The following is a 23,470-nucleotide window of genomic DNA, read 5'->3' as shown; positions in this document are numbered from 1 at the left end:
GGAGCGAAGCAGGGACGATAACTCTGGACATAAGTGGAGCGAAGCAGAAACGATAACTCTGGGTAGAGATTGATAGTCTCGTTCAACCAGACGCTCGGCTGTCTCCGTAAATCTCCGAAAAGCAGAGAGTCTCTCTTGCTTGTCGGAGATTAACGAATACAGCTGAGAGTCTGGTTGAACGAGACTAGAGTTCAACTTTGCTTGGATCCATACAATTTCTCATAACTCTTTCGATTACTAATACGCAGTTTGATGGACTAATTCTTTGAATATTACACAACATGATTGATATTGGAATTTCACGAATTTCCCGTAGGAAATATTACATGTATAAAAAATATAACATAAAAAATGTGTGTAATTCAAATACTTATAGGAATTTACTTGCCATGCATGCAAAATTACAAATCGTTGATGTAAAATAAATATTAATCGATAAAATCAACTCCCGTCAGTACTTCAGTACTTTGAATTAATTCAGGCTGAACAAAATAACCATATATAAATCAAAACCAGATATGTCAGTGTAGATACATGTAATCGATCTTACCTCCTTCTATCACTAAAACATCATTTAAGGAAATGGTATATAATGGAAAATTCATATTTACCGTGTTAATTATGTTTATAATGGGGGAATTCCTATATTCAGTTCAAGATCCGCTCCTGAATTCTCATTGGCTGTCCAAAAATAAGACCGGTCAAGGTCAGTAAACATGGTGGACAAATTCAACTTATGTTGTTGACATACACGAAAAATAACCGATATATGGACTAAACCTGATATTTTTGATTAATTTATGCCATAGTAGACATCTACAATGTTTGAGTTCAGCTATGGAATGCAAATGTTATTGTCATTTACAATATATATATATACGATTTGAGACGAAATCGTTGCGGGAGTGAATCACTCCCGCACTTGCACCATTACGGAGATCCTATGTAGTTGTAGCCCCCCCCCCCCCCCAAAAAAAAAATAATAATCGGGAGAGGGCTCCATTATTGCAGCTAATCTACCCTCAATGTGATGTGCCGCTCAGGCCTTCATGCCTTTGATTTAGACAATTTTGAACAATAAAAATTTTTAACAAAAAATGTGTGCTTGTGATTTTATACTCTTGCGATTTGGTATAAAACTGCGGAATTAAGTACTCGGGTAAAATAAGCAATGTACAGTAATAGATTCTGTTATTCTTAGCGTGTGTGTGTGTGTGTGTGTGTGTGTGTGTATATATATATATATATATATATATATATATATATATATATATATATATATATATATATATATATATATATATATATATATATATATATATATATATATATATATATCATAAGATCCAATGCGAATAAGCTTATTAAAAATTATTCTAAAAGAATTCGCTAAGAATAACAGAATCTATTACTGTACATTCCTTATTTTACCCGAGTACTGAATTCCGCATATATATAGAGAGAGAGAGAGAGAGAGAGAGAGAGAGAGAGAGAGAGAGAGAGAGAGAGAGAGAGAGAGTTAATTTTCTTGTGTCAGAGTTTGACTTTGTTAGATCTCAAGTGAGCAATGTGATTAGTATGGGCCTCTTGTTTTGTTGATACATCAGAAATGTTTTGATTTCAATGTACTTGTAAATGTGATAATTGTACTTTACATGTATGTATAGGATGCTTTTCCCCTAAGTGTTATGCCCCCCCCCCTTTCAAAGGAGGGCTAATTGCTTTGCTGCTGTTTTGTGTTTATCTTTTGGCAACAGTTTTGGTCAGTTTCGGGCAGAAACAAGCCAGTTCAATAAATGTTTACATTTTTATATTGAATGTACAAGATGGCCGCACACCCCCCTTAAAGCTGACATGAATTCATAAATACGCATTATTTCTCTTTTATCTCCAACTGTCGCCATATTAGTTGTCGATTTCTATTGTTCTGTTCATCGCTACACCCCATATAAGGCCGAGAGGACTATTCATGCTTCACCGCATTCAGGAATTTCATACACCCGAACACGTTTCCTTGGACGAAATGACACATAGAAAAGCGTTTTGAAGAAAAATAATAAGACAACCACTGCACTGGCAAGATATATCCAATAAACGACGAAACAAGACAGACTGAAATCCAGGCGCGGATACTTACAAAATTCCTCGATAATTGTGGACCGTATTCCTATGTATGTTATAACATCGCACAGGCGCAAACTACACACTGTAGCAGATCGAGAAATGTCAATGATCCCATGGATTTTAGAAACAGGGCGTTTTTGCAGGAACGGGTGGAAACGTTGTTACTTTCTTGGATTTACTATCATTTAGCTACTGTGTTGGATGTAGTGCCGCTGGGGTTTTCAAAAAGATGCAGACGTTATGCACTCTATATGAACGACACACGTGTTCGATGTGCATGCGAAGTAAGGCAGCACTGTCAGTGCAAAAATAATATGGATACCTGCGAAATCCTTTCAAAGAATAAATATTTTTTTTGTATTTCATTGATTGTTGTTTCCTTTATTCTTTTATTACTAACATTTTACTACAATGATATGCATTTAGAAGTCCGTGCAACCTGAACGCCTCGATCGGAAAGCAACCGACCTTAACTTTCTCAACCGGTATACATGTATATACCCCAGTAGCAGTAGAGGAGCGATCGAAAGTAATATGGCGACCAAATGCTTTTATGAATTCATGTCAGCTTTAAGTTGGTTCTGATCGGTACTGTATGTTTCTCCCAAAGACTTTAATGGATCAGGTGACACCCTGGCCAACATAAAACAAACTTTGGTCATTTTGACAGAAGTCATAATTTTTTTTATAAAAATCTTCTTTATATTGGATCTATCAATTTCAGGACTTATCATCAATCAAAGTTAAGATAGAAGAATTGAAGATGAAACTTGTAAGTAGAATCAAAATGCATTCTGGGCTTTCTTCAGTATTTCTAAAAGGCATTGAAAATATTATTTTCCATTTTCAGGCGGATCTAGGCAATGAATTAAGCAGGAAGATAGATCTGATGCATATGTGATACTGAACAATACAAAGATACTCATTCATCAAACAGTGTTAGTATTTCTGTAAATGACATGTTTTATGATATGTTAATTATGAAGCCTTCATAAACAGAATGTGTTTGTTTGCAAATGTTATGAGTTTAAGAATAAATTTTTTTTTTTAAACCATGCCAGTTTTTTTTTTGTTTTTTTTTTTTGGGGGGGGGGGGGGTAATCATTAAATAAAGTATAGCCTTTTTCAGGACATGATATTTCAAAACGAAGATAGAAAACTTTTAATATATATTATTGCATGACGTCAGGCATATAGGTTTGAAAGTTGCATTCTCCGAAACAGTGCAGACAAAGGGAGCAAGCAATATCATGATATTTCACAAAAAAGATTAACCGATGCATGTTTAAGGTGTCAGCATTTACATTCACAATACATGTAGATGAAAATGTTATAATATGTAATAACAACAGCGAGCAAGAGTTTTCAAGTAAAAGGGATGTTCATCATGCAGTACACGTATGTAATCCTGATTTAAAAATAGATTAGTCATATTTGAACGGTGGAAAAGGGGGAGGGGGCCATCGCAACAAGTTGTAACATATTGTCTATTACGGTTCAATGTAAGTAATAATTGGTGTTGGATTATCATTATTACAAGAGAGTCGTGACATCATTGCCTGACGTGGGGGCTGCCTCCCCCCACTTATTTTGCAGCAGACTCTTTTCTTAACTTTACATATATAATAAATGGAAATGTCATGAATTTGCCGCCCCCTCCACTTTTGTCGGAGCATATAATAAATTAAACTGAAAATAAGGAATTCTAATTAAATTGAATTATAGTTATAATTAATAGGGTTTTTTCATGAATTTGAGAATTCATCCGTTTTTAATTGCATGTCAAGATGATTTGGATAAAGCTGCCCTAACATACTTTCAAAAAAACAATGCGTGCTTGAATATTCTTATTTCCTATGGTTTGTTCTTTAAAAAAATGCATTTCAGTTGTTTTTGAATCTTGAAGCTGTTTTATTTCCGCTTTCAAGCTTACATGCAATTATTATATGTGTATATTCCCTTTAATTTTCTTTTCCGTTTAATTATGAATTTATTATCAGCAGCGAAAATTAAAATTCATTTCTTATAAGATAGCCTAATTGAAATCGCCAAGGCGGGGTGTGACCCGATTTTCGTTCAGTTGGGCGATTTCCTTAATCTTGAAAAGGGAGCATAAATCGCGTGTTTTACTAAATGTACATTACTACATTTAACAATTACCAATCAGTCAAGTGTGTTTGTTAATTCGATACATTTCTTCCAAAACATCCGATCCAAAGTATAACATACATGTATGTAGCTCACTGCTGTTACAAAACCAATGTCAAAAAATTTATCTGACCCCCTCCCCATGGATCTCTGCCAATGGACGAGTTCATTCAAACAGTTGGATCAAGATCTCAGCCGTTGCGTGAGCAGGACTTCGCACCATAATGTCTCATTCATAGTTTTTGCGCGTCGATTAGTGGACGAGTCCGTTGGGATCATGCGAATACCCCAGAGCACACCGTGTGTTTACATCACAGGCACGTAGCATCGGGGGTTGGGTGGGGGTGGGGGGGGGGCTGCTTCCCCCTCCCAACTTTTTTTGCAGCAGGCACTTTTCTTAACTTTATATAATAAATGAAAATATCATGGATTTGCCTCCCCCCCCCCCCTCTCCACTTTTGTAGGAGCATGTAATAAAACTGCAAATAAGGAATTTTAATTGAATTGAAGTTACAGTTGTTTTTTTTCATGAATTTCAGAATTCGCCCTTTTTTAATTGCTTGTCAAGATGATTTTGATGAAGCTGTCTCACACACATTCAAAAACAATATGTTTGTATACCCTTTCATATTTCATATGGTTGGAAATTTTTAAAAATGCCTTTCAGTTGAATTTGCATCTTAATATTACAAATACAATATTTAAAAAAATGACTATTTAATGTCCAGCTTTCAAGCTTACATGCACTTATATGATATGTGTACATTCCTAAAATAATTGAATTAATAAAATGATTGAATTTCAAGTGATATATATGTATATGTTCTAGATCGAAGAAAAGACTGACATTTCGTCTTAAATTTGCAAGTTCCGTTTATAACGGACAAGAGCGTACAAGGCCTGACAAATCCCCTCGTACCCAGGATTATGAAATGGCATACCGGTATGAACATATAAAAATCTTTACATTTGAAACTGTGCATCAGTACATGTATAATATAGAACTGCATTCTCTGACAAATACATAATATACCATAATACATTTACTTGGTGTTTATCTCCTTTGTTTTATTTGATGCTTTCTAAGATTTACAACATGATTTCATCTGTGCTAGCGCTATTTTTATCCGACATTGCATATACAGAACATGAACGTTACGTAATTGTTGTCATTATATAAATTATATAAATGGTATTATATATTTTCTCATAATCAATAAAAAAGCCGAACACCCTTTACTTGCCTTTAAGGCAAATGAATTAAAAATAAAACGCCATCTATGCAATTCGAACACCCTCTCCATGGAGAAGAAACTCAGAAGGGTGGACTACAAGCCTCCGCCTATCACACTGAGCTACGTTGACACATTAGATTACCAATTGCAACTTCTCGGGCCTTTCCGGCAGGCTCGGAAAAACACCTCGAATGTATTACCAGTCTGGGCGGACTCCGAAAACGGAGTTAACGGAAGTGATTTCACAAAAGTAAAAATACTCCGAAAAAAGAGTTCGGCGCATGCGCAGTTCATCAAAATATCACATTTTTACGTGAAAACAGGGCACTCAGGAAAATTGACCGTGCAATGCGGATTATTCATATGCAGGTCTGAAAAAACGTTTAAATGCTTTATAAGACATGTTGTGATAGAATGTATTAGGCAAAAATATATGTTCGTTTGGCAAATCAAATCTTATTTGTTGTCAAAGTTGGTCAATTCTGTTTCCGATGACGATGTCAATAAAAGTGAATAAACTAATGTTTTTTTATGATTTCACTATGATTAAAGATTATTTATGTGCTAGGGTGTGAAATCAGGGGCGTAGCTTGAGATAATATTCTAGTGAGGCAAATTCATTGCGGCAGGGGTCCGGGGGCCGCCTGAGCCCCCCCCCCCCCCCCCCGGGCTCTCCTCTGGTGGGAGGTTCAGAGGGCGAAGCCCCCCTACAAAAAATGAATTTAGGAGTTTTAAAATGTGAAAAAACCCATTGTCCGCAACGAAGTTTTGTTATTTTACATTTTAGACCAGCATCTATTCACAGTATTGCCGTATACAAATTTTTGAATTATAAGAAATTAAAAAATTGAGAACACGATTGTCGTATACTCAATGTTTGAATTCTTTATAATTCAAAAATGTGTATACGACAGTATATAATAAAATAAAACTTCTAACATATTTTAGATGAATGAACAATTTTATTTTAAAAAAAAAATTAATCGTTGTTTTACTTCAAAATTTAATGGGCCGATTCGGCGTTTTTTTTTTGTTTTTTTTGAGTTTGCAAATTTTGTGAGAATATTGTCAACTGAGACCATTTGGTGCCTGTGAACAAAAAGTAAGGCAAGGCTAACCAGACGGTCCTCGGTTGACCTTCCCCAATGTTTCAAGCGTCTCATTGCGGAGAAAGATCTCTCGCAAGGGACTGAACCAACTGGGATGATGAGTAAAATGCGGAATATGACATGAAAATGGGGATTTGTTTAATTCTTAAATTTACAAAAGAAAGAATTTCTACTACGTGGGAAGGAATATCCCATTGATGGTCAAAAAAATTCTAGTGAGGCAGTTGCCTCATTGCCACAATGGAAGCTACGCCCCTGCTGTGAAATAAATTATTACTGTGAGTTTTATATCCCGTTTGTAGTCATTAAACCGTTCTTTTGATTACGCGATGACTCGCTCAGTCGGCACTTCTCATCGTAATTAGTCGGTATTTAAAAAAAAAACACATCAACATTATTAAAAGCTTGAATACTTACATGAGTGCAACATTTAAATTTCCATCTCCATACTTCCAAGTTTTAATTTGAAGTCCGATTTTCATATGTTATAAGTCCTGGTTTTAAATTTTTGTATGTATTTTTCCTGTTGTTTACCGAAATATTTCCACATTTCTTATGAGGTATAATTTTAAAATTAACCATTTCTGAGTCGTTTCCATTTTTTTTCACGCTTCTGAAGGATTTTTAATCTATTTTTCAATCACGTTTTTACGGGGAAGAGAGGCAACTCTCCATTATTTACATTAGCTACAAAACGGAAGTTGAGAATATCGCAATGCATGACGGTGCCAAATACTCCGTTTTCGGAGTCCGCCCAGACTGATTACCTAGGCGTCCATGACAACCTCCCTTTTTAAAAAACTTGCTATAAATAAAACACATTTTACGATCTGTTGAGATGTAAGCTAGACTTCATTAAAATAAATGATATACCCTAAAATATAACACAGAAGCGACTTATAAGGCTGTCTAGCCAATACTTATTTTAATGGGAAGCGACTCCATTTTATATAAAATTCTAACATCCGGTTGTTAATACATTCGAGGTGTTTTTCCGAGCTTGCCGGAAAGGCCCGAGAAGTTGCGATTGATTAGATTACGGGTGAATAAATTTTACTCTTTGACAATAATGAATAAAGAACGAGGGTTGTTCGGAATTATTGAGACAACACGGATATTTCCATTTCTAAGTGACGAATTATGGTGAAAATTGACATGAACATTGAAGAAACCTCAACATATAATTAAAGAAAGTAATATTTAAAAAATAAACTCGGAGAATAAGAAAACTAAAACATCGTCTATCTAAGTGTCCGCAAAGTTACAGATTATGATAAAAGAAATCAGATTATATATGTTCATTTTGCTTTTTATTGTGACTTAATTTTGATCAAGTTTCATGAGTGTTTGAGTTGAAATACGGATATGGTACAGATATATTTACCAAGCAATAGGAAGTTGAAAACGACAGTATATAGAAATTTGACGTCAATGCGGCTCAACGAATTTACATCAAATTGATGGAAATTTCGAAAAAAGACCTTTTAATGCCACCCAGTTGCTTTAACAAAAACTATACGATGGCAAGGAATAAAGAACTTCAGTTTATCGTCTTTTTTCACTAATTGTTTAGCTAGAATTCAGACAAAGTGACTAAATATCAAGTACTTTTTACACACTAACTGATGTAAACAGTTCTAGAAGATGTACACAGAATCACTGTAGGAGACATTTCACAGTAATTTGACTTTCGGTTAGAAATGACCCGATTTTTCCCCCACAAAAATCAAGAATGGGGGGAATATGCGAATGTTGACATCTTGAAATGTAAACAAAACATCTTTTGTTTACATTCTAATTTCCCTTTGTTTGTTAGGTTTTTAAAACATAGGATCAATAAGAAGCGTTAAAATGACGTTGCAGTAAGTTTGCGGTTGCGCCGCTTCACTGGGCGATGGCAATTTGGTCAGCTTACCAGGAATGATCTAATCATGCTATGGATAATAAATGTTTTACATTGATAAACTCTATCCTGGTGAACGTTTTGGTGAAATTTCAAGGATTTATCTTTTCCCCCAAGGAATTAAGAGTAAATGTCTCAGTAATTTCCGAACAACTCTCGTATAGAACGTTTTTGGTAAAAATCACAAATTTGACCCATTATGGGTCTAGACTCCATTTTAATAAATCAAGAATAAAAATCAAACTAAACTTATTCTTTAAATAAAAGTACTTTAAGGACCTAATTAGCAATTAAAAACAGTGAATGATCCAAGGTTTAGGCAAAAAACGATGTGCAGTTTAATTTGGAAACCAATACCTGTCGTGTTTATAGAATGAAAGCACAATACTGACTTCCATCGTGAAATTTATAAGGAAAACAATGCATACAGGTCAAAAATTCATAATCTAACTTGAATTAAAATTCTTTCGTCTTCATTGCTCCGAGTGAGGGATATGCAACGCCTTGTACGCCCATGTTCTTTATGATAAGCAGCGAAAATTAAAATTCTTTTCTGATAAGCTAGCCTTATTGATACAAGCATGCTTCCATTGACTAATTTTGTTTAGTCATGCAAGCTTTTTGGAAAGCTATTACTTGTATTTATGAATATTTGCCCTAATGATTTATAGATTTTCCACAGATCATAGTGTAAAGTAAAGAAAGAAATCAATAATACAGTAGAATAGTTTGAAGTACAACTTAATTTTTTCCCCCATGAAAACCGGAAGTAATGTGGACCAATCAGCGCTCGACAGCACACACGAGTACTCCACGACTGAAAGGAACTGTGTTGGCACATATCGGCGTGGAAAATGAAGGCTATATTAGCCCTTTTAGCTTTTGTCACTTCAACTTTGGCAAGCGATGTTTTAGAGTTTACTGATTCGGACTTTTCATCCAGAATTGCTGAACACGAATTAATTTTAGTTGAATTTTTTGCACCATGGTAAGTTTTCACCGAAGCCGGTAGTTTTATTCAAGACAAAGTCGACACTTTTTAAGTTTTACAACATTTCTTTTGTGTGCGTATTTTTTGCTTGCGATTTTGTTTGTATTGTTAAGTAATACAGATTCATATTATAATTTGTGTTGTGTAATTTATTAAGGGCACCCCTCCCCCAAGCTGTCCCTCTTGGTACTCTGTATATGTACCCCACCCAGTAACAATAGACTGCCTCTTTTTATGTCAATAAAATATGACACATTCTGTAATTTTTTTTTTCTTCCACCAACATAAATTGTATTTCTCTTAAAGCATAATAGCCTCACCAAATACGCCTTATTGATATACATGTTTAATTTGCAAAAATTTAATCATGTACTGTATTAATTATTAGAAATATATTTTTCAGTAATTTTATCATCAAACACTTCTAAGTAGACTAGCTTCAAGTGTACAGAAGATTTAGCTAAATTACAATTCAATGAAATGCCAATTATGAGGAAAAAATTGTCCAATTTATTTTTATGCTAAGGCCAAAAAAAAAAATATTTCTGTTTCCTGTCGCCTGACCAAAAAAAATTAAGTTAGTTAGGTAGGGAAAATTGTTTCTTTTTTAAATATTGTGTACAGTATTTTAATGATGACTTAAAATTTCCAAAGGTCTTCGTATTATTGATGTATAGAAACAACAGGCAAAGAAAACAAATAGATTTTTTAAAATCAAAAATAAAAACTAATATTATTTGTAAGATTTAATCTACATGTGTATGAATATATTTAATTATCTTTTTCTGGATAAATATTTCTGTATAGTATTAGCTTAATGTCAATATTAATTAAATCAATCTCTGTACTTCCGTGTATTTGGGGTATTAGTCCAACCCTTTGACCCACTTACTATGTTCTGTATAGGATCTGTTTAATTCTCAAGATAATATAAAAAGCAGTTTCATGATAATTCCAACATTTATTGCAGTTATTAACTAATAACAGGTTATTAATTAACTGTTATATCAGGACTTAATAAAAGTAATAAACATCGTTTTTGTAATTCCAACAATCTAATTAAAGTTAGACGTTCTGAATCCGCTATCGCTTCTCAAACATCTAACAAAATCCCATGCAGGGTCACGTCAGTGTGACCTTTCAGTTAACCAATGAAATCATGACTCCGACTCTTTGGCTGAGGGCTCAGAACTCCTCTGCTTTTTTTATCGACATACGTAGATGACCGAGGTGTTCAAATCGAAAGAAAAGCCCATGACGAGGAAAACTTGTGTTTTAGGAGATGCCTGTATTATATGTGGATTTTCGTTTGTCCAATACGAAAAGACAGCTGATGGGACTGATATTATTCACAAGTTCTACCAAAACAAGAGGCCCAGGGGCCACATCACTCACCTGAGCAACAATTGCCTTAATTCTGACCAAATTAGCATTACAGTATCAAAATATCTTGACAACTAAGTACAGTAGATCTTGCTAAAAAAAAATTTGAAAATCTGCCAATTTTTATCCACGTCTTTTTTTTTGGGGTAAATACCAAGCCCCTTTTGTTGTTGTACCTGTAAGAAGATTTTTCTCTATTCCTATATAACCCCCCCCCCCCACCCCCCCAATTTCGTGGCCCCACTTTTCTCTAAGGAATCATGGTTTCATCAAACTTAAATCTACATAACTTGTGCTTTAACACTAAGTACTGAGTTTTGGACCGAAAACTTTCCCAGAATATTTTTAAAGTTTTTCTCTATATATTCCTATGTAAAAATTCAAACCGCCATCATGGCCCCGCCTAACCACTAGGGACTGTGATTTTGCAAACTTGAATTTACACTGAGGATGCCTCTACACAAGTTTAAGCTTATCTGTCCAAATAGTCTTTAAAAAGAAGATTTTTAAAGATTTTCTCTATATATTCCTATGTAAAACTTGATCCCCCTCTTGTGGCCTCACCCTACCCCTGGACTATTATTTAAACAAACTTGAATCTATACGATCTGGGAATGCTTCCACTCAAATTTGGGCTTTCCTGGCCCAATAGTTTTGAGAAGAAGATTTTTAAAGATTTTCTCTATATATAAAAATTTATCCCCCATTGTGGCCCCGCCCTACCCCTAGGGACCATGATTTGAACAAACTTGAATCTACATTATCTGAGGATAGTTATACGCCAATTTGAGCTTTCTTGGCCAAATAGTTTTTAAAAGAATTTTTTTTATAGATTTTCTCCATATATTCCTGTATAAAAATTTATCCCCCAATTGTAGGCCCACCCTACCCCCGGGGGCCATGATTTGAAAAAAATTGAATCTACACTATCTGAGGATGCTTCCACTTAAATTTGAGCTTTCCTGGCCTAATAGTTTTTGAGAAGAAGATTTTTAAAGATTTTCTCTATATATTCCTATGTAAAACTTGATCCCCCTCTTGTGGCCTCACCCTACCTCTGGACTATTATTTAAACAAACTTGAATCTATACGATCTGGGGATGCTTCCACTCAAATTTGGGCTTTCCTGGCCCAATGGTTTTGAGAAGAAGATTTTTAAAGATTTTCTCTATATATAAAAATTTATCCCCCATTGTGGCCCCACCCTACCCCTAGGGACCATGATTTGAACAAACTTGAATCTACATTATCTGAGGATAGTTATACGCCAATTTGAGCTTTCTTGGCCAAATAGTTTTTAAAAGAATTTTTTTTATAGATTTTCTCCATATATTCCTGTATAAAAATTTATCCCCCAATTGTAGGCCCACCCTACCCCCGGGGGCCATGATTTGAAAAAAATTGAATCTACACTATCTGAGGATGCTTCCACTTAAATTTGAGCTTTCCTGGCCTAATAGTTTTTGAGAAGAAGATTTTTAAAGATTTTCTCTATATATTCCTATGTAAAACTTGATCCCCCTCTTGTGGCCCAACCCTACCCACAGGGACCATGATTTGAACAAACTTGAATCTACACTACCTGAGGATGCTTCCATTTTAAATTTGAGATTTCCTGGCCTAATAGTTTTTGAGAAGAAGATTTTTAAAGATGTTCTCTATATATTCCTATGTAAAAACCCATTCCCCCATTGTGGCCCCACCATACCACCAGGGACTATGATTTGTACAAATTTGAATCTACACTACCTAAGGATGCTTCCACTATAATTTGAGCTTTTCTGGCCCAATAGTTTTTGAGAAGAAGATTTTTAAGATTTTCTCTATATACTCCTATGTAAAACTTGATCCCCCAATTGTGGCCCCACCCTACCCCCGGGGACCATGATTTGAACAAACTTGAATCTACACTACCTGAGGATGCCTCCACACAAGTTTAAGCTTTCCAGGCAGAATAGTTTTTGAGAAGAAGATTTTTGAAAAATACCAACAAATTTTCAATAAATCTCAATTATCTCCCCTTTAAAAAGGGCGTGGTCCTTCATTTGAACAAACTTGAATCCCCTTTACCTAGTGGTGCTTTGTGCCAAATTTGGTTGAAGTCTGCCCAGTGGTTCTTGAGAAGAAGATGAAAATGTGAAAAGTATACACAACGACAACGACGACAGACAACGGACAAATTGTGATCAGAAAAGCTCACTTGAACCTTTGGCTCAGGTGAGCTAAAAACTAAAACGGGTAGATTGTATACGGAAGTAACCAAAAGATCGGATCTCAATCACAAAGTGTGTAACGCGGGCTTTTGTAGGAAATGCTTCCAAAATGCACCTTAATATATCTTCTTGTTCTTTTTTAAGCTTTTTAACGTTGAATAACCGAATCACTTCTTCTGACGCCAATTTGAAACTTCAACTGAGTCGATTTTAGGAACACGAATCTGATTGGATAATTTTGAAATGTTTATTCATATTTGAAAGGTCACACTGACGTAACCCTGCATGGGATGTTGTTAGATGTTTGAGAAGCGGTAGCGGATTCAGAACGTCTAATTTTAATTAGATTGTAATTCCAATGAACAGTATGTTGTTGCATCACCCGTATTTATAACCCCTGAAGATAAGATAGTCGCAAGTTATTTACCACAAGGTTAATTTATGCTATAAAAATGACTGTACATTTGTTTGCTATCATTCTTTGAGGTTTATTTACACGATTGTGAACTCAGAAGACTGGGCACCTTCATTTCTCTTTCTGAGGAAATTCTGGCAAAGTTACCGATCACCACAATGTTTAGGGTCGGAGGATAAAAGAAAGGGGCGATCGGGCGACAGAAAACAGGAATAATTTTTTTTTTTGCCTAAGCATCACAGAACCCATGACCTTTAAACACTTTACTATTTGCTAATATGTGTTTATTATTTAACATACAGTACTTGCATCAATTATTGATATATAATGCCACTGTGTAATAAAAAGGTGTTGATCAGGAAGATGTATGAAAATCATTAAATATAGTCCATAATTGAAAACAAGGAAATAATGTGTCACATTTACTTGAAATCATGTGAAAACTTTTGACCAATAGGTGTGGTCATTGTAAGAAACTGGCACCAGAATATGAGAGAGCTGCCACTTCACTGAAAGACAATGATCCACCTGTGCCCCTAGCAAAGGTAATGCATCACATCAGTCCTGAGTTGCATGGTCACTGATTTTTGTATATCACTTTAAAAATAAGAGTCAAGTTCAAAATGAATCATAACAAAAAATACTGCGTAACATCAACTTGGCAACAATTTGTTTTTCAGAATTTTTGTTGTTGTTGGAAAAACCAGTCTGGCAAAGTTCTTGTTTATGTAATAAATACATGAATATTATGATCAATGTAGGTTGATTGTACTGCAAGTGAGGAAACATGTAAAAAGTTTGGAGTTAGTGGATATCCAACACTAAAGATCTTTAGGGCTGGAGAATTTTCTGAGGAATATGGAGGACCAAGAGAAGCAGGTAATGGATGGATTTATATGTAAATTTACTGTGGAATCATTTTTGGGAGTTGATTTTAATCAATTCTCTTATGCAGTTACACTGACAAACCAAAGGGAAACAGTGTTTGGACCAAAGCACAAATTATCGCCGCTGACAAGACTTAGCTCTTGAAAATAATTGATAAATTCGAAATAATGTATGCTAAAGCTTTTTTTTCCAAGGAAACTTATTTATAAATACCTTGAAAATAGCCAGATTTTAAATGGTACGTACAATTAAGATATTTTTTGTAGTTTTATGTATTCGTACGCCAGAGTTCAATCTAGTCTCGTTCAACTCGACGCTCGGCTGTCTCTGTAAATCTCCGACAAGCAGAGAGTCTCTCTTGCTTGTCGGAGATTAACGGCGACAGCCGAGCGTTTGGTTGAAAATTCATATTATAAAAATGTGTGTAATTCAAATACAGATTAGAAACTACCTGCACTTGTCATGCAAAATAACATATCATTGAATTTTAAATAAATAAACATCGATAAAATCAACTCCCGTCAGTTCTTCGATACTTTGATTATTTGTTGGGGTCAATGTTCGTGGGTAGCCAAAATTGGCCTGGTTCGTGGGTACGCAATTTCATTGGTAGTGAGTTCTATTCCGTAAATGAACAATGATGATTCCACAGTAGTCGTTCTGAAAAAGTAATTTGCTTACTTTTACTTATAAAAAGTATATCAAAAGTTCTTTTAAGTTCCTCACATATATCCTAAGCACATTTAATTAATGTTTTATTGGTTTCTTTCAGATGGCATCATTAAGTACATGCAGACTAGAGCTGGGCCAACATCTAAAGAACTCAATAATGTTGCTGATGCTGAGAAGTTTCTTTCTAAGGCAGACTATGGAGTAATAGGTGGGCTACATGTAGGACAGCATTTGAAATGAAGTAGATAAGATGTATAGGTCATGTGTATGGGATTAAGAAAAAAAGATATTGCTCTCTCTTGCTTGTGGTAAAATTAAGGTAGAAATATTCGAGGTCTCCATACCATGTCAGTTGGTGTTTGCAATGTACTTGTTTTATTTGCAGGATTCTTTGAGGATGGGGAGAGTGAGCTTTCAAAAACATTCCAAAAGGTTGCTGATGCCATGAGCACAGATCTCAAGTTTGCACACACCTCAAGCAAAGCAGTTCTGGATAAATATGGATTTAAGAAGTGAGAGTTTAAAGCATTTCTATTAGGGCTGTCACAGGTACCCGAAATAACCGAGAACCGCAGAACAATTTGTTTGGTTTCAGTTCTGTTTTTCCGGATTTCAGTTCAATTCCGATTTGTGTAAAAGAATCCGTATCTTATGAAAAATGGCATCAAAATTGAAAGGCTCAGTAGTGTGGACTTGTTTGTTTTTAATAGAAATTTACATGTATACAACTGGCCATGTATACCGATGATTATTCGCTCATCCGAAATAAAAGTATCACGCGATTTACCTGTGTATAAAAGAAAAATACTAGTTCAATAAACAAAGATGGCGGCCTACGATTTGGACATCGAACATGTTCTCAATATTTGTTAATAGAAATGTTTAGTGTAAGAATTTTCTGGATTAGATAATACTGTAAATTCCTTTTATTATGCAAGTACTTAATTCCGAGATCCTGCTGTTTTGTGTTAAATCGCCACAATATAAAGTCGCGAAAGCAGAACTTTTATCCTTATTTTTCACACATCTCAACTTTCAAAGAATAATGGCGAGATTTTAAAATTTGCAAAGGGTGCTCCTTGCGATTTTACGTGGATATTAATTCCTCATGTTTAATTAGGAATCTACAGTAGTGAGATTAAATTAGAAAGCCAGAAGTCATAGGGTACTCTCATTGTATGGATAACTCCTCCGACAGTTTTTAAAATATGAAGTTGTTCTTTTGCAGATCAATTGTACATATATCAGAGGTGTGCATATTGCTAGGATATTGATTTCTGATAATTTATGAAAAAATACCTGCGCAGCACTGTTAAGGCTTACTTTGTGGTCATGCTGACCAGAAAGTACGAGAAATGTTAACTATGACATCATACAAAACAACAAGTTGTCAAAAATGCCAATAAATCAAGTAATTTCCTATTGTCATGGGTACGGAAACATTAAACTACACTAAAAAATACCTATGCGTGCAACTTTGTAGTCAAATAAATAAAAACAACAGACTGATTGCGGTGCAATTGTCAATGTGACATCATATTGTAAATTTTGACGCAAATTATGTGTAGAGAAAGGCGGATCAATCAAGTTTTTAACATGAGAAAATGCATTTTATAAATGAATGGAGCATAATCATAAAACAATTATAATACCATTAAAATCTATCTGCTATGCTTGTCATGATTCGGCATGTAATTATTTTTTAGAGCGTTTATTTTTTTTTTTCTTGAGTGTTTAATGTACAAGTGCGATGTGTTTGTCATCGGGAAGCCTATGTAAATCCGCTTTTTACAAGGGCATACACCTAACAGATCATTTCGATCTTTTGGATATAAATTAAGGGAATGTTAAATTTATCAAAAAGTGCTGCTGCTTCAATGAAATCTAGAGAATGAATTTATAAATACGTAAAATATTAAGCGAAGGTCATATAAATTCCAACTGGAGCTCATTTATTTGATATTTATTCTAATAAAAAATGAACTCTATACAAGGCAGCAGCACTTTTCAGAATCTACCAGAAAAGTAGAATTTAATTATAATTTAAAAATTTTGATTCAAATAAGGGTATGCCCTTGTAATATAGAAATTTGTTTATGACCTTCGTTCAGGAGAATCATCAACACATATCACGGGACTATCAATTCAGGGGACCACACTAAGTGTCATACAAAGTAGCATTTACCGTACTGTTTGATATCACATTTATATCATGATAAAATAATTTTACATAAATATTTTGTAATACATGTAATAGATGCATCGTTTTGTGAACGTTTAAATCCGCTGTTATTTTCATAGTAAGCCTTAACAGTGCTGCATGCTTTTGAACTCATTCATTTTTTGGCAAAATATTGCATATGGATACTCCATTTTACTGGATACGGTAGGTTGTGTTTATCAATTCAGCGTTAACATGGATATAGTTCACATAATAGAAAACCTGGTTTGCTGTCACATTGACAGCTTTTCACTTGTTTACTAATAATCCTTTGTGGTACATAAGGCTTTAAAATGCTCAGTATGTTATCTGTGGTGAAATTATTCTATGAATAAATATAGTTTTTTAAAAAATTTAATTAAAACAGAAACATAAATAACTTTGTCTCTGTTTAAAATTATCAAATGTAATTTGAATTTCTAATCAGGAAACTAGTTATTGTATTAAAAATTGTTATTTAAAGAGTGAAGAAGTAGAAAAAATAAACTTTGAAGTTACAAAAAATTTATTTAATTTGAGAGTTGACCAGAACCGAAAAAACCAAAATCGAACTGACAATTTTATGACCCAACCCAACCTGAAAAATTTGGAACCGTGACAGCCCTAATTTCTATTGTAGAATATCATCATAGCAGGACTCGAAGTTGCGACTAAATAGGTCGCATATGCGACTTAAGTTTAGGTTTTGCGACTTAAATTAAAAGCCAGTAAAATTATCCGCCCCATTTGTTTTCAAAAATTTTACACTGGGTTGAAAAATCTTTCAAAGTAAACAACATGGCATGTTTTAGTCCTATATTAATATATATAAGAAGAGACTTCGTCCAATGGAAGCTTTATATGCAAAACTGCATGAGACAAATACTTTTAGTAATGTTTGTGAGACTTTATGCAAAGGTAAACTTATTTTGTTACTTCAATGTGAAAGAATTTCGTACAAGAGATTCCTTTTATGTATCCATTCAAAACAATGTACAATTTTGGAGATTTAGTAGACTTGTCTCCCAAAAAACAATGTAAACGAAAACTTCTAGTGCCAGAAAATATTATAATAATGAGTGTGATGTGTCATTTTTGACCGATATGACTGGATGGATGGAAATTATTTTCTTTTTTTGCCAGACATGAAACGTGCAATAAATAAAAACCTTTTCAACACTACACTTCTTTTATTATTTTCTACAGTATATTTAATGTCAGAGAGAAAATATGCAGATATCTTAATGCTACATAAAGTTTTACTACTAGCGACCTGAATTTGAAAATGGCAAGTTAAATTTAAAGTAGGTTGCCATTTGGTGACTTTGTCCAAAAGTCTACTTTGAGCCCTGCATAGGAAGAGTGAATTTATCTGATTAAGAAGCGTAATTGATCATGGTTTTATTTGATTAAAGAATAGGGTTTAAATTTTCTTTTTTTCAGCGACATTGTCTTATATCAACCCAAGAGACTACGTAACAAGTTTGAACCATCTGAATTGAAATATACTGATGATGCAACAGTGTACAAAATCAAAGAATGGCTCAACAACAACATGTAAGTTGCATTCTTGTAATTAATTATTTTTAATACTGTTCATATTTATTTGGTTTTAAAAATCAAAACCGGTATATTAAAAAAAAAAAAGAATTGCATGTATATATCAAACTGTGTAGCTATATTTTAATTTCATTTTGACAAAAAAAAATTGTAGAGTGATGTTGAGAGTGACAAGTGAAGATGATGAGCATGAAAAATTATTCAAAAAGAAGACATACTTCACAATAATTTCTGTCTAATCTTGTATTTTTGGTTTCAGTCTCGGACTCTGCGGCCACAGAACACAGAGCAATGCTGAAAAATTTAAGAAACCTTTGGTTGTTGCTTTTTATGATGTGGATTATGTCAAGAACGAAAAAGGAACAAACTACTGGAGAAACAGGTCTGTTGGCAAATAATGAGTAGAGTTTCAGGAGATAATGGTATTTCAAAACCTTGGTTGTGTTTTAGATAGAAGAGCTAACTTTATTTTGTTGTTGTTCAATAATAGGGTGATGAAGGTAGCCAAGAAGATCCAAGATGAAGGAAAGAAAATTTTCTTTGCTGTCAGCAACAGCAAGGATTTTAGTTATGAGCTTGGAGAGTTTGGACTGGGGGATGTCAGTGGGGACAAACCTGTGGTGGCAGCCAGAGATGAGAGAGACCGCAAATACGTCATGTCCGACGAATTCTCGTAAGTTTTGGTCAATAATATTATTTGCAATTTGTTAAATTTCATAAATTGAAGGCTACTTAAACACATTCAGGTATGTTCCTTTCATTTCTGATGCAGAATGGACAATCTTGAAAAGTTTGTTCGTGACTTTTTGGATGACAAAGTCGAACCCTACTTAAAATCGGAACCAGTACCAGATAACACTGATGCTCCTGTTAAGGTGAGAGAAAGAATTATGTTAAAACTTCTGCTCTGAACTTTTCTTTTATTGAGAGAAGTAGAGACATGAAGGTTGACACTTTGGATATTTTCTCCTCTGTCAGGTTGTAGTTGCAAAAAACTTTGATGAAATTGTGAATGATTCTGAGAGGGACGTTCTCATCGAGTTTTATGCCCCATGGTGTGGACATTGTAAGCAGTTAGAACCAAAATACACAGAACTTGGAGAAAAGGTCAGTATAGGCTGTGAAAACTGCATTGGATGCTTGAATTAAGGAATAAGGAATCATTCTTTGAGTATTATGAGGTGATAATTTCGGTCGGGGCGTGATCAAATCCAATAAAGCTCGAAGGGCTATTTGATAGATATGATCACGTCCCGACCGAAATTATCACCTCATTATATTCAAAGAATGATTCCTTATTTCTTATATTTATATAATTTTAAGCTATTGTACGATTAAATATTTAAATATATATAAGCAAACCCCACTGGCGCCCAAAATATAAGGCATTTGAAGTTATGGGTTATATAGTACAAAAACGATACATAGTGTTATCACAGGCAAAGGCACTGAAAAATGTATATATTTCTATTTAATTTGATATAAGAGTGTTTTATTGTAAATCTAATGCTTAAGGAAGATACATAAATATCAGAGTTGAAAAATATTTTTTCTATTAATCATCCCTTGCAGCTTGCTGAAGAATCTGGTATAACTATTGCTAAAATGGACGCCACAGCCAATGATGTTGCTAAACCTTATGAAGTTTCAGGGTAAGTGTAAAATGCAATGGTTATAAAATCATTATTAGTTTTAGTATTTGATAAATGTTCTTGATTTTTGATCAGTTGAAAAATAACTCTGTAAAAATGATTCTTTTTATGGCTATTATTTGTTTCTAGGTTCCCTACAATCTATTTTGCTCCTAAAGGATCTAAAAATAGTCCGAAAAGATATTCTGTAAGTACTTCAATTTTCCGTCTTTCATTTTTCAGATTTGCTTTAATTGTCTTAATGAAAATTTGATAAAAGATTTTGGTTAACTGTTTATTGGTACTCCTCTATTTAACAGGGTGGTAGAGAAGTTGATGACTTCTTGAAATATTTGGCTAAAGAAGCCACTAATGAATTGTCAGGCTTTGATCGTGATGGCAAAAAGAAGAAGAAGAAGAAGACCGAATTATAAGTGAGGGGAGTAAGTTGTATGATTGAGTGTGAAGCTACATAACGAGTATAAGTGTGGAGAGAATGCTTGTGTCTGTTGATTCGTTATAGTAGTTCCATTATCATGTATCACAGACAACCATATAGACAGTCGGGGTTTTGTTAGACACAGGTTAACTTTCCTTTTTTGTCCATGGGTAACATTTTTTATTTTGACAGTTTTGTAAATGTGGGTCACAAAGCTTTATAAGGAATCAAAGTTTGAATTATACACACGTTTTTGGTGTTTGTGTGAGAGCAATTGTTGAATTGTAGAGTATTTATTTTACAGCAAAGGACCAATTCTAATGGCCCCTAATGAGTGATTGATGCATTTAACTTGCAAATGTTTGTACTACACAATTTCTAATGTTTTCCAGCCAAAAAGTGCTTGAAACATGCCTGTAATAGTTTTGGTTTTGTGTCTAACCAAAAATTTTTTTGTTTTCCAATTCTTTTGTAGGGTTTTTGTTTCTTAATGTGGGAGACAATGATGGGAAATAAATTAAATTTTTTTTTTGTATTGTTGAGTTGTTTTTGGTCTTTACTATCATAAATGGACGAGTAGATATATTGGAAGTATGCATGTTCATGCCTTAAAAAAAAAATGACACTCCATGTGGGATGATTTACCTGAGGCATACATGGAGACTTTTTAGAGCAAACTCAGATTACATCTTCAGCTTTGTTTTCCATGTTGATATATTGGATGTGCGAAAATGTCTGTCTGTTGTGTTAACTGGCATTACTCACTTGTCAGTATTCAAAGAGGTAAAAGGTTTGGTTGAGAACGGATTAAGCCCCATTTTGAAATTAAGAACTTCAAATTGTATTCAATATAAAGTTCACAAAAGATATAATTGGATAGAAATCTATTTGCTTATTGTAATCAGTTTTACAAGAATTTTCAATGTTGGAAATAGTACTGGATGTTCTAGCAAGTGCATCATTAGGACACACTATAGTGATCAACATCTGTCCCTCTGACTTTATTCATCCAAAGCATATTTTCTCTTCTTGGCTCTGTCTTGCACATATTACACCTTTAGGTAAATGGTGTTCAGTGACCTTGAAACAAGTTTTCTGAATTATCCTTGTCCAGAACATATATTCTCTCCCCTTGGTCCACTTTGGGTCATAAGTGAAAAAAAATAAAGTTTCAAATTAAGCATATTTTTTCCCCTAACATTATCTATTGATATCTATTCCATAAGAATTAACAAATTTTAGCGCTGAATTAATTGTATATTAAAATCACGAAGCTTTAAAATAGAGTAGGGGTCAGCAGACATTCGTGATTTTGTATAGTAAATCGAGGACAGGCATTCATTTCAAAGCCTTTGTTTACTGTCAGCCTAATCGAGTACAAACTTGTAGAAAAGACAAAATACGCATTATACATTTGGAAATTTCTGTGAAAGTAAGAAGTTTGTACTTCATCAGGCTGGTACCTAAAAAATGAAAAACGTATGAAAATTTCAATGTTTTTCCTATAGCAAGCGAAAGCTATTACCTGCGTAACCCATGTTTGAACCCACGCATGGAATAAATTATTTCAAACAATCACGTGGGTTCTATCCAGGTAAACATTTGTCAAATGTACTCACTATAGAACATTGACACGTTTTTTAAAATTGCTTTCATCATCTTTGTATGGTCAGGAATGTTTGTTTGGTCACTATGGTAATATGCAACTTCAAAGCTTTATTCGATTTTTTTTTTCAGACGTAAAATAATGCATAAAGTATAATTCTGCAAACGCGCCAATCGATCCACCAACAGAGCAATGTTGATTTAAATGTCTCCTCCCTCTGATCTAAATAGACACAATTCAAGTAGGTTCGGTTCGATTTTTCCGGATTTAGATTATTTATAGGCATTTAAAAATCATCAATTTTTTAAACTGTATGCCAAGTTTGGTAAATTTAAGCGTGCATATAAATCAGAAGTATCCATCAGTGCTTAACTATTACGAGAAAAAAGCAATTTGTTGATTTCTTCTACATAAAAACGCACTGAAAAAGGGCCCATTCTCTATAGCTTAAGTGCACTTATTCTTTCACACAAATTTAAGCAAGAACATGTTGCACAAATATTTAAAATTTCAAAGTGATAGCATCATTAGATAATTCCCAATGGGAAAAACAAATTGTATATGTCTATGCACCCGGCTCAGCCTCCAGCGGCTACAACAACGTCATTTGACGTAACTTTGACGGCGCAAGTTTTGATTAGGCCCCTAACTCATGACTACTCTTTTTTCAAAATAAACACCATCTAAGTGGACGCACTACCCACTTGTCATAAACAGATTAGCACCAATCAGTATCTAATGATCTGACTGCATTTAAGGTGGCTATGTTCGACTCTCCAAAGTCATGGAATTTAATACCCTGCAATGCTGATTTAAGTTTTGGAAATACAGCAAAATCTTGATGGAAAATGATACTATCATGTTGTTGGTAAAGTTCCAGACGTTTCTTTCTTACGGCATAAGAAAAGTACATAAATTTGAGGTTAAACCTCAGATTTGAGGCTAAGTATTGA

The 23,470-nt window shown here is 34.1% G+C and overlaps 2 protein-coding genes across 4 annotated transcripts in view; both read left to right on the top strand.

Moving 5' to 3' along the window:
• Window positions 1-3,170, top strand: part of LOC128176253 (HAUS augmin-like complex subunit 1) — a 30,129-nt gene extending 26,959 nt beyond the window's left edge. For all 3 annotated transcript variants that reach the window (XM_052842452.1, XM_052842454.1, XM_052842453.1), the window contains exons 9-10: window positions 2,849-2,896; window positions 2,975-3,170. In XM_052842452.1, coding sequence (XP_052698412.1) covers window positions 2,849-2,896; window positions 2,975-3,025 — 99 coding nt within the window. In that variant the 3' untranslated portion in view covers window positions 3,026-3,170. The remainder of the gene's footprint in view (window positions 1-2,848; window positions 2,897-2,974) is intronic.
• Window positions 3,171-9,303: 6,133 nt separating this feature from the next.
• LOC128176772 (protein disulfide-isomerase A3-like) lies at window positions 9,304-21,442 on the top strand. Its single transcript, XM_052843303.1, has 13 exons — window positions 9,304-9,507; window positions 13,979-14,066; window positions 14,283-14,400; window positions 15,182-15,289; window positions 15,467-15,593; window positions 18,725-18,838; window positions 19,101-19,223; window positions 19,332-19,514; window positions 19,614-19,716; window positions 19,820-19,948; window positions 20,414-20,493; window positions 20,623-20,680; window positions 20,793-21,442. The coding sequence occupies exons 1-13, from the start codon at window positions 9,374-9,376 to the stop codon at window positions 20,904-20,906; spliced, it is 1,479 nt and encodes a 492-aa protein (XP_052699263.1). The 5' UTR covers window positions 9,304-9,373; the 3' UTR covers window positions 20,907-21,442.
• Window positions 21,443-23,470: the final 2,028 nt, after the last annotated feature.

Source organism: Crassostrea angulata, chromosome 3 (assembly GCF_025612915.1).
Source record: "Crassostrea angulata isolate pt1a10 chromosome 3, ASM2561291v2, whole genome shotgun sequence".
NCBI lineage: Eukaryota > Metazoa > Mollusca > Bivalvia > Ostreida > Ostreidae > Magallana > Magallana angulata.
This window is presented reverse-complemented; position numbering and strand designations above follow the sequence as displayed.

Bases quoted from the DNA above. Each gene is read 5' to 3' on its own strand.
- LOC128176772 (XM_052843303.1), top strand. From the start codon at position 9,374: ATGAAGGCTATATTAGCCCTTTTAGCTTTTGTCACTTCAACTTTGGCA. The intron at 14,401-15,181 runs GTAATGGATGGA...GGTTTCTTTCAG, and splicing joins TGGAGGACCAAGAGAAGCAG to ATGGCATCATTAAGTACATG. The intron at 19,717-19,819 runs GTGAGAGAAAGA...CTCCTCTGTCAG, and splicing joins ACACTGATGCTCCTGTTAAG to GTTGTAGTTGCAAAAAACTT.